Genomic DNA, 16,192 nt, shown 5'->3' on the forward strand with positions numbered 1-16,192 from the left:
AAAATCAATAGAGATCATCTGCCAGTCATGATCAATGTACCTATGAAGTTTCATGATCCTAGGCCTAAGCATTCTTGAGTTATCATCTGGGAACCATCTGGTGGACGGACCGACCGACCGACGGACCGACCGACATGTGCAAAACAATATACCCCCTCTTCTTCGAAGGGGGGCATAAAAAGGATCTTGTGGCTGTGTTATACCTTACAGTAGCACTGTAGCATACTTCAAATACCAGCTGTATATGTGCTTAAAGATACATAAATTACATATTACATTTACAGCCACTTCAAAGGCATGAAACATTTCATAAGGGCCATCATTATAAGTGTTCACAAAGACACAATTTATAGCTTATGTTTACTAAGGTAGTCTACAAGAAATTGTACTAGAGCAATCTCTCCTTGCATAATTTGCATTACTGCAGATTACTTGACCTTTTGACTGTACTATTGTACAGGTTGCATTTTACAAAAAACAAAACTTATCGTTTACCAGATGTTACTCACAATTTTGAATAAATACAGTCCATACAGGTACAGCATTCTTAAGTTCTATAAGTGGGTGTGACAAACACTTTTAATCTTTGCCAATACCTTAAGGTTTAAAACAAACATCATTTAAACAGATGTCACATTATCAAAGAGTGTTACAAAAATATGACAATATTTAACAGTATTCCTCCTCAAATGATAAACAGAGATAACTCAGCAATACATATACGTCCCTCTTCTTCATGTTATTCAGTGACAGGTATCGTGAACAGGTGTCACAAGTCTAAAGAATCTTCAAAACTTTCCATCTCCATTCCATCAGTCATCATCTCACAACCAGGCACAACACTGCAAAAGAATCGGGGGGGGGGGGGGGGGGAGTTTAATAATTGTCTTCTTTTAGACATGAATTTTATAATTAAACTTTTTTATGAATGTATTAAAAAATTGAAAAAAAACAAGAGATGCGTTGGTCAGAAACACAATGCCCCCTACTGCGCTGCTTTGATACATATTTGTTTAACTTTGACCTTTCACCACTCAAAATGTGCAGCTCCATGAGATACACATGCATGCCAAATATCAAGTTGCTATGAGAAGGGACATTGAAGTTATGAGCATTTTTCGAAACCTAAACGCAAAACCTAAACTCAAAGTGTGATGGAAGGACAGACGGACAGACAGACTGACGGACGGTCCGATCACTATATGCCCTCTTTTGAGGGCATAAAAAATGCATCTGAATATCAAACAGAACATCCCACGTGTGTTCCTTACAGCAGCTGTTGTTAAAAAAACAAAGTATTATTCACGTAAATTCATTGTGATAAAACAAATAAATATTGACAACGGTAGGTAAAAGGTATTGCCCATGTTTTCTATAAATTAATAATCTACCCCAATAAAACTTACTTAAAATTCTCCTTTATTATCTGTGTAATTATACCTCTGAGTCTGTTCTATGGCTTCCATGGGGATGCTAGAATCTTCGCCAGAAAAACACTGGACAGATGTTGAGGATCTGTTATTTACGGATTTAAATGCACATCCTGGTGGACTCCATAGTATAACTTCTCTGCAGGGGTTTAGACTGAAATATTGAGCAGGAAGGGTGTAACAAGGAATATGGTTAGCACAACTGTTAAGTAAGCAATTAGATTTATTGGATAAATTAAAGCTGCCAGAGTTGTTTATAGCTGATTTTAAACAGACATTTTTACCACGAAGTTTTATCTGGAAGTTTACTTGTAGGTGAACCTGTGAAAATATCTAATAAAACATTATGCATGAAACAAAAATTCAGATGTTATGTATGTTTTGTTTTTTTTTGTTTTAAAGCATTTGGATATTTGTACAGTTAAAGCATACAAACTAAACCTAGAATGCTTACTTTTCGAAATAAATATTGTTGAATTGCAATCGTTTGATTTTCGAACCCAGCATAGCTGTAAAATTTGATTTTTTTACTGACATTTTATTCCAATTCTTTTAAAACTTCTAAAACAATACACCAATCAATAGCTAGCACTTTATAAGGGATTGCAAACAACCTATTTTAAGCTGTAAGTAAGCCAATTACATACTGTCTAACAATATTTTACCATGATAGTCATTTAATATACAGAGGAATGCCTTGAAAAACAATGTGAGGTTACAGAAATGCTCACATTTTCTCCAAGATATCTTTAGGTATGACTGGGTTGGTTTCTACTGCCTTGGGGAGACTACTCAGGTTGACACAGAGTCGAGGTTGGTTGTCTTTCCTTTCATCAGCCTCTGTCATTTCATCATCTGACGTGTCCAGTCTAAAGCATAAAATTAGATCGTAAATGACAACTATTAACAGATGTTTTTTTCTTACCTTCTGATTTATGTTTTAAAAACAAACACAGGCTTTGTAACTCTACTGAAAAGTACTGGATATCCAACTAATCAGTTTTTTCAAGATGCTTACAGGTATGTGTATTTTTTTTACACATACCTGATGCTTACAATACAATATTACGATTTCTATTTCGTTCACTATTCACTAATACATGTAAAATAATAAACATGTGGAATTAAAAATCTGTTAAAGCAGGTGTTCAAAAATAAAAAGCATTCAGCTTTTAATCTCTTTAGATCAATGTACAAATAAATGTTACGATCAATACGGAATATTACGCTTGTCCATTGTTCCAAGAGTTTGTATCACTCGAGTGGCTTGTGTGATGACGTATCACACGAGAGGCGGAGCCTCAAGTGTGATGCAAAATAACACAAGCCACGAGAGTGATACAAACTCTTGGAACAATTGACTAGCGTAATATTCCTTTTATTATATACAAAAACTAACAAAAACAGTTAACAAATGTATTTTTTTACTTTAACAAAACTGACAAAACAATGACTATAACGGTACGCCATAGTTTATTTAAGACGCGTATGAATACAGTTTATGTTAGTTAACGTGTAAACATTCGAACCGGGAAAACACAGGTTTCCGACACGCTTACCTCAATGCATCGTTAATCCAATTTTTATAACAATTAAGTTGACAGCTTTAATCCGATGTTTATAACAAAAACGTTTAAACAATATGCACTTCCACTTCTATCTTCCATGTCTTTATCGAAACTTAGTTTAAACAACACTATTTCATTGTATTCCTATCGAATTATACATTTATGCATGATAAACACACACTCCAAAATACGTTTTTAACACATAGTTTACTGCTAAAAAAACACCACATCCGACATGTCCTTACAGAGTTTAGATAAAACTATTGTGCTTTGTCACAAAAATGACGTCACATATGTGCTACGTAATATATTTCGTAATATATATTTCTATTCTCGGTGCGTGTAATGTGACGTCATTAAATGGTTCGAAGTAGTCCGGCTAGTATGGTAATACGGAATTGGAAACAGCGAGTAGCGTAATACAGGATTTTTTAGTTCAACGATTGATACAACCTGTATTTTGTTAAAAGCATTAAAAAGGTATATAATAAAATAAGTTACACTGTTAGTAACTGATGGTGTATGGGATATACACCCTCAGTAATGTCATACCATACTCGAGCGATGACATTACTGAGGGTGTATATCCCATACACCATCAGTTACTAACAGTGTAACAATTATATCTCACCGACTTCCTTTAAAGTATATAATATATAATATAATATATAATATAATATAATATATAATGTATTAAATATAATATATAATATATATATAATATATATATAATATATATATATAATATAATATATATATCTATAATATATAATATAATCTAATAATATAATATATCTCTCTCCTCTCTCCTCTCTCTCTCCTCTCTATCCTGTCTCCTCTTCTCTTCTCCTATTCTCTCTCCTCTCCTCTCTCCTCTCCTCTCTCCTCTCCTCTCTCCTCTCTCTCTCTGTCTTCCCTCTCCTCTCTCCTCTCTCTCTCCTCTCTCTCTCTCCTCTCCTCTCTCCTCTCTCCTCTCCTCTCTCTCTCTCCTCTCTCCTCCCTCCTCTCTCTCTCCTCTCTCCTCTCTCCTCTCCTCTCTTTCTCTCCTCTCCTCTCTCCTCTCCTCTCTCCTCTCCTCTCTCCTCTCCTCTCGTCTCTCCTCTCCTCTCTCCTCTCCTCTCTCCTCTCTCCTCTCCTCTCTCCTCTCCTCTCTCCTCTCCTCTCTCTCTCTCCTCTCTCTCTCTCCTCTCCTCTCCTCTCTCCTCTCTCTTCTCTTCTCTCTTCTCTCTCTCTCTCTCCTCTCCTCTCCTCTCTCCTCTCTCCGTCCTCTCCTCCTACGCTCTCCTACTCTCCTCTCTCCTCTCCTCTCTCCTCCCTCTTCTCTCCTTTTCTCTCCTCTCCTCTCCTTCTTACTCTATCCTCTCCTCTCTCCTCTCCTCTTCCTCTCGTCTCCCCTCTCTCTCTCTCTCCTCTTTCCTCTCCTCTATCCTCTCTCCTCCTCCTCTCTAACATTTAGTATATAATACATGACTATATCATCTATCATATATCATATCTCATGGATAATCTAATATATATGATATATCATGTATCATGTATAATATATCATATAGAATATAGAATATATCATATATATAATTTATACATATTATATATTATATATATTATATTATAAATATAATGTTATATATTATATACATTATAGTAAATAGTATACATTATATAAAATATATTATATATTAATAACAATACTTATCTAGCAGTTTATCTAACAGACGCCATTTTTTACGTTGATAGAAGTATGGAAATTACTCGGGGTGTATGGAAATTACTCGGGGTGTATGGAAAATACACCATGGGCACGTGACCGCTCTAAGCCAATCGGATAAGGTCATTTTTGTAGGAGGTGAGATATTAGACAATACATGCATCCTATATCTATTCAGTACCTTTGTTCCAGTCGCTGATAGTTTTCCCATATCTCCAAGCTTGTTTGCAGTCTGACTGCATCAGAGGACAGTGGAACTGCATCCCCAGTTTGCACAACAGGGCCATGAGAAGGACTAGATTCCTGCTGTGACTGTTGCTGGCTATTCACCAAGTTGTCATGGATGGCTAACGATGTAAGTTCAAAATACTGGTAATATGAATGACATGATCAAGTGGAATACTGCATTGGAGACATCTTCACACTAACAATTTGTCAATAAACAAATTAAATAATATCGTCAATTCGTTAATAACTCAACAGAACTTAAAAGAATGCGAAGAGACAATATAGATAATTATTTCATGTTGCCATTCAAGTACTTTAAATTCACGAACAATTTGAATAATCGCAGATTTATACAGTTTAAGCAACTACTAATAAACTGAAGTTTGTGTGTAAGAAGCCACTTTTCCTGTTTATTGAGCCACTTTAAATATACATTGACTTTTTTTACTAACTGAATTATTTTACACAAGAGAGACATAAAACTAAAAATGGGGCCATTCTCTGTGAAAAAGGGGTTTAATGCATGTGCGTTAGGTGTTGTCCTAGATAAGCCTGTGCAGTGTGCACAGGCTTATCAGATCGACACTCTCCACTTTTATGATATTTTGTGTTTCAAAAAAAGTCTCTTATTAGCAAAAATCAAGTTTAGGCGGAAAGTGTAGTTCCTGATAAGCCCTTGTGGACTGCACAAGCTAATCTGGGAAGACACTTTACGCACATGCATTAAACCCCCTTTTCAAAGAGCGCGGTTCAATGTTATGCCTGAAAAACAAAATAAAGACAGAATCATGCACATTTCCTTAGTAACAAGCCAATGTTAGGAAGCAACTCTTCTTTGTATTTTTCCTATCAATCTGTTCAATCATATATTTTACAAGAAAACTAAAAATGTTCGTAACAATTTTGATAAAAATCATAAATATACCTTTAAATAGACTAATTAAGACTGACATACTGTTTAAATGTGATTATTTGCAAAATAATTATCTTTGGCAGATTATTTTTTAATAATCTTTGCTAAATTTGTATCAAAGTTGTTAGTTTTTTTCCAAATAAAATCTAACTCTCATGTAATTTGAAGACAACAAAGTTGTCTATTTAATAAAGTATTCTAATTTCTGATAATTTAATCCAGTTTTATAACAAATATGACAACAATTTCCAAATAAGAGGTGGCTGAATCTATCCTATAATGAAAATATAGTAAAGCACAATAAATGGTATCATTGCAAATACAAAAACCAGAAAGGGTAAAAAAATTGAATATTTTGTTTAACATTTTATAAAAGAAGATGCATTTTGTTCTTAAACAAAAAATATTATCCGAAATATTTTGAATAAGGGTTTCACTGGCACTGACATTTTTATGGATGTTTTTTTCACAGCTCTATTTTTTTTTCACAGAAACATCTTAGATTTTGCTGTTACCTTCAATACTATACTCATCTTGGAGGGGTGGTGAATGGGTGTGTATTCTCAGACCCTGCATGTGTCGCGCAATCTTCTCCTCTGTCAGGTGTATCTTTAACCCAGGGCTATACTCTGCCATGCTGAAGTGTACTTTGCTATATTGAATACTAAAAATATTACTTTCCGGTGAACAAGACTTTGAAGTATTACAGGAGTCCCATACCTGTACAAACTCCTTCCAATTATCGAGTGTGATTTACCTTCATATTGCCATGTTTGTACTTGTGTAATGTTTTATCATCAATTCTCATGTTCTACAAGTTTTTAGGTTTAATTTTTTTATTAGTCATCTCTGGTAATAGAACAGTAGTTAGCAAAACTGCTCTTCATGCTTAAAACAAATTAATCCTTTGTGCATACAAACTTTCATGATATATCTTGAGTACTTATTTATTTGTTAAGTTTTGTGGCCTGACCAACAGAGTAATAGACCGAAAGACAGGCAAAAGGTCAAATATCTAGCGTTCCCCTACAACAAACATTTTCTTAAGTAAAAATTGTAAATGTTTTTTTACATATTTTATACTATTTTATGAAGTAAATGTACCCTTAGGGAATATTCTGCAGCCAAAGACTTCAATTTGTAGCAGTGAATAGTGAATAGTAGAAAAAGTTGTGAAATCGTTAACATATAACAACATAGGTTAAAGAACTTACTCATCAATTTCATTGGCATGCCTTCTTTTATGTTTTGTAGACATCCCACTGCATGATGCCACTGCATACCTGTCAGTAAGAAAATTTTAACAAATGTTATATCAATTAATCAGTCAAACACAAATCCATGATAATATAAGCATGCAGTTTGACATCAAGTTTAACAACACTTTTTCAAACTCAAATTGAAAATCAATGAATCACTATTTCAAACTAACATATCTGTCACAATTTTTTTCCTGTTTTTTACATATCTCTTAATACAATAGTTAATGTGAACTTGCCTTTTTCGAATAGATCTCTATATCTAACTAAAATTCCAGTTAAGATTACTTGTTTTTATCTTATCATCATCAATGTTTATTTTGAAACCACCGGCTATCTGACAACAGATGACTTTGGAGAATCAGTTCAGTTTTTTAATACCTTCAATTATTCACCACGCCATCATTGGGTAAATTATAGATTACATGTACCACCAAAAATAGCTGAAATATTTGCGTTATGTTTAATACAGTTGTTTTATCACACCATAATTACTGGATATTTTATTATTTATAATGTAAAGAGTTTCATCTTACATGTCCGACACTGAACATGAAGTGACAGCTTGGTTGTTTGACAACGAAACGGAACAAACTGTATCTGTATTTATTCCTGAAATAAACATATTGTTATTTCACTGCAACTCATGTATACAGAATAAACAGCAAATTTCCTTTATTTATAATTTCCCTACATGTACATACCTTATTTTTAGTTCAAAATAAGGACTTTTGATAACATTTGTCACCAGTGTGACACGTTAAAAACTATTGCAATTAACAGTGCTCCAGCCAGCTTTTCAAAATAGAGGGGAGCTTCCCCAAAAAGGGCACATTTTACTCGTAATTTTGGAAAATAGGGCATTTGGTGATAAATATACCTAAGTATATACTTTGGTTATACTATACACTTAGTTATTGTAAACATTAGTGCATTGGATGACTTCACCAATTGTATGCTGTTCGTTATTTTTTGTAATGAAATTATAATAAATATATTACTATCTACATTGGCACTAAGGAAAACAACTTAGTAGCCAATTTCCTAACCGACTTGGGCTAACATCCGACTTCACGCATTAGAGATATGTAGATATCATATTTCTTTTCGGTATGTGTGTGTGTGTGGGGGGGGGATTTTGATTTTTTTAATCACCTATCATCATTGAACTGCATGTTAATCTTTCAGGTTCCAGTTTCAGCATCAGTTGCCTTTTAGAAGAAAATGAAATAAAGAAAACATGAAATAAACTCAGGGGTTTCACTGGGTCAAAAAAACGTTGTGACTGTCACTACTTAAATTTGTTGCTTTAAATAACTTTGAGCCAATGTTTGTCCACAATAATAATATTTATTAAAACAAAAATCTATAATATATTGACAAATTTAAAGTCTCAACAATGATCAATGTCACCATGAAGTAGCATCCAGTCTGGAGATTAAAATGAAACATTGTTATTGTTAATAATAGGATATATATATTTCACAACACGTTATTTCAACTAATGTCAACAACGTTGACAGTTTTGTTAGGTCACGAAAATATATGACAATATCAACATTACATTTTACTCGCAGAGTGATAAATCCTCCTTCCAAACAAGTTCTTTATTTTTTGAAATAACAACTGTCTGCCCCTATTCATGTTAAAATTCATCATGATTGAGGACAGACAGTGTTTTAAAGTTCAGAAATAAAATCCAAACAAAAATATGTTTTCCATGACGTAATTTCGGACTAAAAATTATCCGCATATTCGCATTAAAAAAAGATGATTAATTTTCAAATGTTAATAGGTATTTTGAATTAAAAATCAATATTTTTGCAAACAAACAAAATATAGCCAAAGATTTCAGAAGTTTAAAAAAATCAATAGTGCTGAGTTTGATTCGAGTGTGATTGTGCCTAACCAAGCGTGACCTCAGAGATAATCTTTCACGGCATGTTACTATCGTCTGCAACAAAAGGCTAATTAGTGATCTAATAACAAACCATGCCCTTGGGGCTTGTTTGTTCACATTGTGTTGACTTAATACACCCCAGGCAGTCATGTAAGGGTGTTATCTGTGTATTCATGTCGATTTTCTGGTGATTTATACGGCCTGAAAGCAGGAATTTAGTGATTAAAAGGGCATTTAACAGAAAAATAGAGGGGCGCTTTTTAAGTGGGCAAATTTTAGAGGGGCGCGGCGCCCCTCTATTTATTGCTAGCTGGAGCACTGAATTAACCTTTACTAGTCTTGTCTAGAGTCATTGGTCTTTATAGTACTAACATTAATATTAACATTCTGGCCAATATTGACCATAATTTAATGTACACACACAATGTCACACATGCTCCATTTTCTGGAAGTAAACACACAGGTGACAAATTCGAGTGATGTCATAAAAACAATTGTATGATATGCCTCTAAGTTGCATCTAATCGAGACAGAGGTATAATTCCCACAGACCATGTGAAAATCATAATAAGCAGTGTGCACACAGGGCTCGAATTTAGCTTTTCTTTCTACTAGCAAAACATTGCGAGCAGCTTAAATACCAGCTTGCAAAATCAAAAACATTCTCGCAAGTTTTGCTGGAAACATAAATAAAAGAAAGTTTGGACATTAGTTTAGTACTATTCAAACAAAATAAAATATGACATCAACCACAAGTTTTGGTGTTATATATGAAGTTCTTTTTCCCACTTTTTCACTGTTTTCATGGAAGAATTAAATTTCCGTTGTTTTTTTTCTCAACTCAACGCTTAACTTTGCTTTATATTTCGTATTGTTATTTCAATCTGTGGGAAAAAAGAATCTAGTTATTTTTCGCATCGACAACATGACTGTTCAGGTTTTTTGTCTTATATAGTAAACATGTGTGGATAATCGACTGTTTCATGTTCTTTGTACCAATACCATCCGCATATATGTACTATAAGTATACCAGTCTACATACAAGGTGCGAGCTTCCGCATATGGGTATTCGGACATTCTAATAATTGACCTGCGGTTTAGCGTTCACAACGTCGAGCACATTTAGCAATGTAAATTTTTTTCACTATTTCTTCACTCGCAAAAAAATTCTAGTGGCTTAAAACTTAACTCGCAATCGGTATTTTTCACTCGCATTTTGCGAGTGTGCGAGTGTTAATTTCGAGCCCTGGCACATATCTTAATTTATTCTTATTAGACTAAAGTCTAAATCACTAAGCATGAAAATTTAATTTTAGATAGATGCAACAAGTTTAAGATATTTTTTGAAAATAAAAAATAATTTATTTGAAAAATCTATTTGTATTTCTCTTCATTAAATTTGTTATCCAACAAATTGGGCCATAAAACAAAAACAAAGTTGGCATTGATTACAATACATCTATCAAGAGCAATTTAGGACCCCTAGGCTATTATAAATACAGTGTTGTGTGAATTCCTGATAAATATCTGATAATTTCTGGTAAATTGCACATACAATGGATTATCAACAAAACTGGTTAACACTCTAGTATTGATAATAGGGGCCATTGATGGGCAATAAAGGAATAATTATAAGAAGTTTTAGCCAAACAGAGCATTGCAAATTATAGCAAAAATAGTAACCTTAAAAAAAGAATTGATAGTTGTTTATGATTGTACATGTAAGCAGTGCGCAAATCGTTTTTAATGATAACAACTGGTCAAAAAGCCCAAGAGTAGCCCTGCCTGTCAAGTCTGGTGGTATGATAATTTATTTGACACTTTAACCTTTTTTACTTTGTGCATTGTTACCTGTGAATACATTTATTCCCTGCTGGTTTGTATTCCAAGGCATCCTCTGAGGGACTGTGTGCTGCCATGTCCCACTACACCCAGTGGGAGCAAACGTCCTGCCACCCATGCTGGGATTATACAATTGACTATGAGTTGTGGATGTTAAAGATGGTGAGTACAAACATGATTGTGTTGGAGTTGTAAATGTAAAACCTGTAACACTGGACAATGTTGGAGTGTTTGACATGGATGACACTACCCTGTTTACGGTTTGATTCACACATGACAACGACTGATTGAGGATTGTAGGAACTCGTATAGAACACTGTTCTTCACTGAAACTAGTTGTTGCTGTCATGTGCTCATTGGAGCTTTGCATGTTTGCTGTAATCGAGCTAAGTCCAACAGCAGGTGAAGTGAATGCTTGGCCTGCACTAATGGGCATTCCTGATTGATGTTGCAAGCTAAAAACATTCTGCAGTCCTGGCACATGGGGCAGATTGTTGGATGGATATCTCTGTATTGCTGGGAGATAGTTATTGTTCATCATCATGTAATTGTCAGCCATGACTGGAGAGTGAATAAATTAAATCCTGAAATGCAAACTATAATTTTAATAAATTGAATTATCGGGTTACTCATAACCTAACGAGCAATGAAATATTTGAAATTTTAAATACATGAAATAACACTGTTAATATAAGGAGTCTATGACTTCTTCTTCACAAATAGACGATTAACATTTACACAAGATAATCCCGTTATAGCTGATTAATAAATTTTGATGATGTAGATATCTACTCCAATCCGAAAAAAGTCAATTTCATTTTACTTTTTACATTCTAATATAAGCAATATTTAGCTAAAGTGAATAAGATTTTCAAATAAGTGCAAGCTCAAAACACGCATACCTCATGTTAAATGATCGCAATCCTTTATTCCGCACATTCTGCAATATATGTTGAAAACAAAGAATTCTCGAAATTTCATACATTTTCGCGAAACCTTGTTTGCCGTAAAGTGGTCGTTTGTTGTTATTTAAGGCTAAACAACACTAAAACCTACTCGATATAGATCAAGGTACATAGCAATGGGAATGAGATAATTACCGATAAAATCATTATTGCAAATATTGGTCACAAAGGAAACAATTCTCCGACACAATTACACAAGAAAGTGAATTGGCAACAGTTTGTAAATGATAATGCTGTTTAATTAACGTCCTTAATCAATCAAAATCAAAGGCAATATTTAAGAAACGAATTGCCCAAAAATAAACATATCAACCAAGTACTCATCAATTACACTTTTAATCAATTATGATCAAAAGACATTTTCAACAAACAGTCCGCCAATCTTTACCCGCTGTAATAAAATAAGTTTTAAAGAAAAGGTGTAAAAAAAGAACAAGCATGGTCAATTTGGGGCCGAATATGGTTCATGCAATTGGTCATTGTCGGCTCGGGCACTACTTACATGTACCCCGGGTACTCTTAAGTATTCTTATATGTATCCCGGGTCACGGACTCTAGATTACACGGATAAGAAACGGGACCGTTACGCCAAATATCTTGTTGTGTCTAAGTCACGTGACCGTGTCGTAACTATCGATCTTTTATCGAAGCGCCGAGGTTATACATTTGATGTACCCACTCACGTATTTTGTTAAATTATAGTTTCATTTCTAGGCCGATTTTGACAAATTATATCTCATTAAAAAAATTACGTAACGTAGTTTTCAGATATATAAATATATATTAAGTTTTTCTTCTGATTTCAGCAGCCCGGCGAGTTATAACTGTAACTTTTGCAAATATCATACCGTTTTGGAGTTTTAGAATCTAGATTTACGGTTGACATGTTCGTACTTTATACCGATTTGTAGCGTTTATATTTGGAGTTCAGTTTTAAAAATAACATCTTGCTTAGGAGCATAGAATTCTGTATATAATAGAGAAAAAAAATGGTTTAAAAATGAAAGAAAGTAAGGAATGAAGGCGGAAGAAAGTAGCGCGCGTTCCTAACGCACTGAACTGATGCTACGGTCTTGGCGATTATGCTTTTGTTTAGAAATTGGCCATTGAATTTCCTTTGCCATATTATTATATTTTTTATGGAATGTATTGTAGTATTTTGTTCACGAAACATATCAATAAAGCTTATTATAAATGAATCTCAATAAATAAACAATTTCAGCTCTTGTTTATAACACAGAAAGGGTGTTAAATTTATGATGAAACAGCGTATATAGCGGACCATCTCGATATTATTCGGCTTTGCATGCATACTTGAAATAAAATGGGTGTCAAAAACATTCATCGTTTGCTGTTTATTATCAACGAGGTAATTATGTATAATTATATGAAATGTTATTTACCTTAAATTATCAATTTATTAAAGATTCTTGAAAATCACGGTCGGTGTTACGCGGGTCATTTCGTATTTTGACATCAGGGCATCATGTCCAACTATTCAAAATCAGATTTTTTCACTGGGACGATGACAGCTTATGTTTAGACAGGCAGACAGATAGTTTATTCAGACTTATACAGCAGTACATCGTCTTCAACTCAAATATATAAATTATTTTTAGACGAATTGTTAGGTGATTACACATATAGCAGTGATGATTCTGAGAATGTTGCCATGTTTCTTATCCGTGTAATCTAGAGTCCGTGGTTTGAGCATTTTTATCGCGGTGTTCAATAAAAGATATCTCAATAATCTTGTTTATTGATAGATCTGTGGTTTTATTGACCCTGTGTTCAGCACAAAGCAATTATCTCGTTATGATCAGATACTGTGCCGACCAATACTAAATAACACTATGGTGTCATACGCCACAGCAGGGACCTATACTTGTATATTGGTCCCTAACCACAGGTGGCAATGTTTGGTCAGTTTACACTTTTAATTTAACTCGAAATCTAAAAGTTATATTTTTTTGAAAGAGGAATTAATAAGCAACAAGATAACGTATAAACCAATAAAATCGGATGAATAATTTTTGCATAAGATTGAATTTACTACAGTAAGGGTCAAATACTCGATTCATCTCCTATCGATATACACTCCGTGCCCGGGAACAGTAAATATACAAAAATGTACCCGGGTATTTTAAAGCTTAATCGGTCGTTGTCGGCTATTTTTTAAACTTAATTGTTAAGTTAAGAGTTAAAGTTATTTATTAACTTAATTATTTTTAACTTTATTACGTTCACACTTATGTCAATTTTCTGTTAAATGGCCTCTGTATTGTCAAACTCATTCTTAAAAGCATTTTCATGCCGTTTATTTTTAAAGAAAAAGAAGTCGTAGCCACGCTAAAGCACGCCGAGGTAGTGGCCTCGGCTAGAATTTGCAGAGCAATGTTGAGTTTACAAGGGGAAAAAAGGAAAATTTATGTCAAAGAATAAAATCTATATACAAAATCAGGCAATTTAATGAATTTTAGGCACTATGATATTCACAAACAAATATTATCATTGAGTACAATTTGTTCATGTTGAGGCAGATAATTATTTCAATTTAATAACTTCAATTGATGTCAAAATGGCTCAGCAAAATGATTTGTAAAATCCGTATATAAAAAAAGCGTCGCACTGTACACTGCGATTCTATAATTATGGTGGACATCGGAACGCATAGTGGAACATACCGAGCTTGAATCGGGTGTTTTACAACCAGGTCTGGGTCTACTTTGGACCTAGACACACTTCGGGTGGTTGGCGTTTTCGGCTTTATTGGTATTCTCCTCTTTATGGCCGGCGTCGCGTTAAATCCGGGACCGTTTCAGGTGGTAAGAAACTTTGTTTACATTAGATTTTTCAATTATGATATCACGCGTATTATACTTTTTTGATATAAAGATGTTCATGATTTTTTCTTTTTAATAGTCAATGTAGTTGGTGAAAGAACTGACAGAAAATGATGACGCAGTGCTAAAACACAATTTTACACAAGAAAAAAATGGCCAGAAACTTTACTGATTTAAGTTAAATATTTGTTATCCTAAACGATAATCAATATGTCACTGTGACGCAATCGGTAGCGCGTCATACTCTGGATCCATGGGCCACAATTATATTGTCACTGCTTTGGTTCGAACTCCAGTAGGTCCGTTTTTTTTCCAAATAACTTCTATCAATTATCCTTTTTATATGTGCTTATGATTGAAAACGCTTTTGATTTAATGTATTTAAATGTTGTTTCTTTTTTACAGAACTCTATGGTGCTTTCAAGCTCTAAACGAAAGAAATCGTCAATGAATTTGTTCACGGTGAACTTGTCGGAACTACATTAACACGTTTGCGAAAGCCGATTTGATGTAAATTCAAAAATAAATTTAAAAAAACAACAACTCGTAACGAATAATATCTAAAGTAAATATGATGTTATTATATAATAGCATGTCAATTACAAGATAACTGTGCTGCAAATGTCTTTTGCAATGCTTGTTTTGGTGCTGTGTGTCTATATGCTTACGACAAGAACCTACTTATTTATAATAAAAGAACCATAAAATTGATATTCTGAGTTGATCCTAATTCCAACTTCGTTTCCATTTAGGATGAGTTATCCATGGCACTTCTTCCAGATAAGTGGTCAGCAAGGGTCATGTCGCAGGAAAGTCATCGGGAAATGGCAACTGTTTATTCAACTATTACTTCTTGGCCTTTTGTGTTATGTTAAATAAATGTTAAATATCTATACACGACATTGATCTACAGGCTTGTACTGCATTCTAGTTGATTTTAATCGTCTGCTTCTCTTCCATATAAAGATATCGCATGTTTTTTATGTTATAACATCTGACACAGGGGGTTGATTGGTTCAATGGCAACGTATCCCGAAAGATTTGTGCAGCTGTTATAGCATGAAAGAAATATTTGTTGACACTATAAATCGATTTAATTCTAGCATAAAAAAAATAAACAAAAATAGCTTTCACACAATGTCACTGACCCTGTCTTAAATGAGCGAGATTTTGACGTTGACGTCTCTTTCGTTTTAAGATGTTTCAGAGAGCCGTATTATATTGACGCTGTGTCCTGTAATAACACCCAGCAAGTTTTTTTTGCTAAAATATAGTTTTGAAGCAATAATGAAGGCGAATTTCAAGTTACTTGCGTAACAATAAGCATAAATATTTCAGGTGTTGAGACATACGCGCCTGTGCTGCGCAGTGCGGTCGCAGATGAGCTACGAAACAATGCGGCCAACTATGGTGTAGACCACACATTTATAAAACAATTTTGCGAAGAACAAAACATGTCTCCAACTATAATTTTTTCAAACCATCCTGGCTGCAACTGATATGCCCTTGTCTTTGACACCTGAAAATATCACTGAG

General features: G+C 34.0%; 1 protein-coding gene across 1 annotated transcript; it reads right to left on the reverse strand.

Annotated features, from left to right (window-relative positions):
- Positions 1-655: 655 nt before the first annotated feature.
- Positions 656-11,876, reverse strand: LOC127870755 (uncharacterized). Its single transcript, XM_052413215.1, has 9 exons — positions 11,751-11,876; positions 10,858-11,432; positions 7,643-7,718; positions 7,062-7,130; positions 6,363-6,484; positions 4,888-5,053; positions 2,162-2,299; positions 1,441-1,584; positions 656-842 (listed from the first exon to the last, which is right to left on the reverse strand). Exons 2-9 carry the CDS (start codon positions 11,405-11,407, stop codon positions 770-772), a joined length of 1,338 nt encoding a protein of 445 aa, XP_052269175.1. The 5' UTR covers positions 11,408-11,432; positions 11,751-11,876; the 3' UTR covers positions 656-769.
- Positions 11,877-16,192: the final 4,316 nt, after the last annotated feature.

This window comes from Dreissena polymorpha, chromosome 1, assembly GCF_020536995.1.
Source record: "Dreissena polymorpha isolate Duluth1 chromosome 1, UMN_Dpol_1.0, whole genome shotgun sequence".
Lineage (NCBI taxonomy): Eukaryota > Metazoa > Mollusca > Bivalvia > Myida > Dreissenidae > Dreissena > Dreissena polymorpha.

Coding starts and splice junctions, on each gene's coding strand:
- LOC127870755 (XM_052413215.1), bottom strand. CDS start 11,407: ATGGCTGACAATTACATGATGATGAACAATAACTATCTCCCAGCAATA. Junction 7,131..7,642: donor TCATGTTCAGTGTCGGACAT/GTAAGATGAAAC, acceptor TCTTACTGACAG/GTATGCAGTGGCATCATGCA. Junction 2,300..4,887: donor TATCAGCGACTGGAACAAAG/GTACTGAATAGA, acceptor TTTATGCTTTAG/ACTGGACACGTCAGATGATG.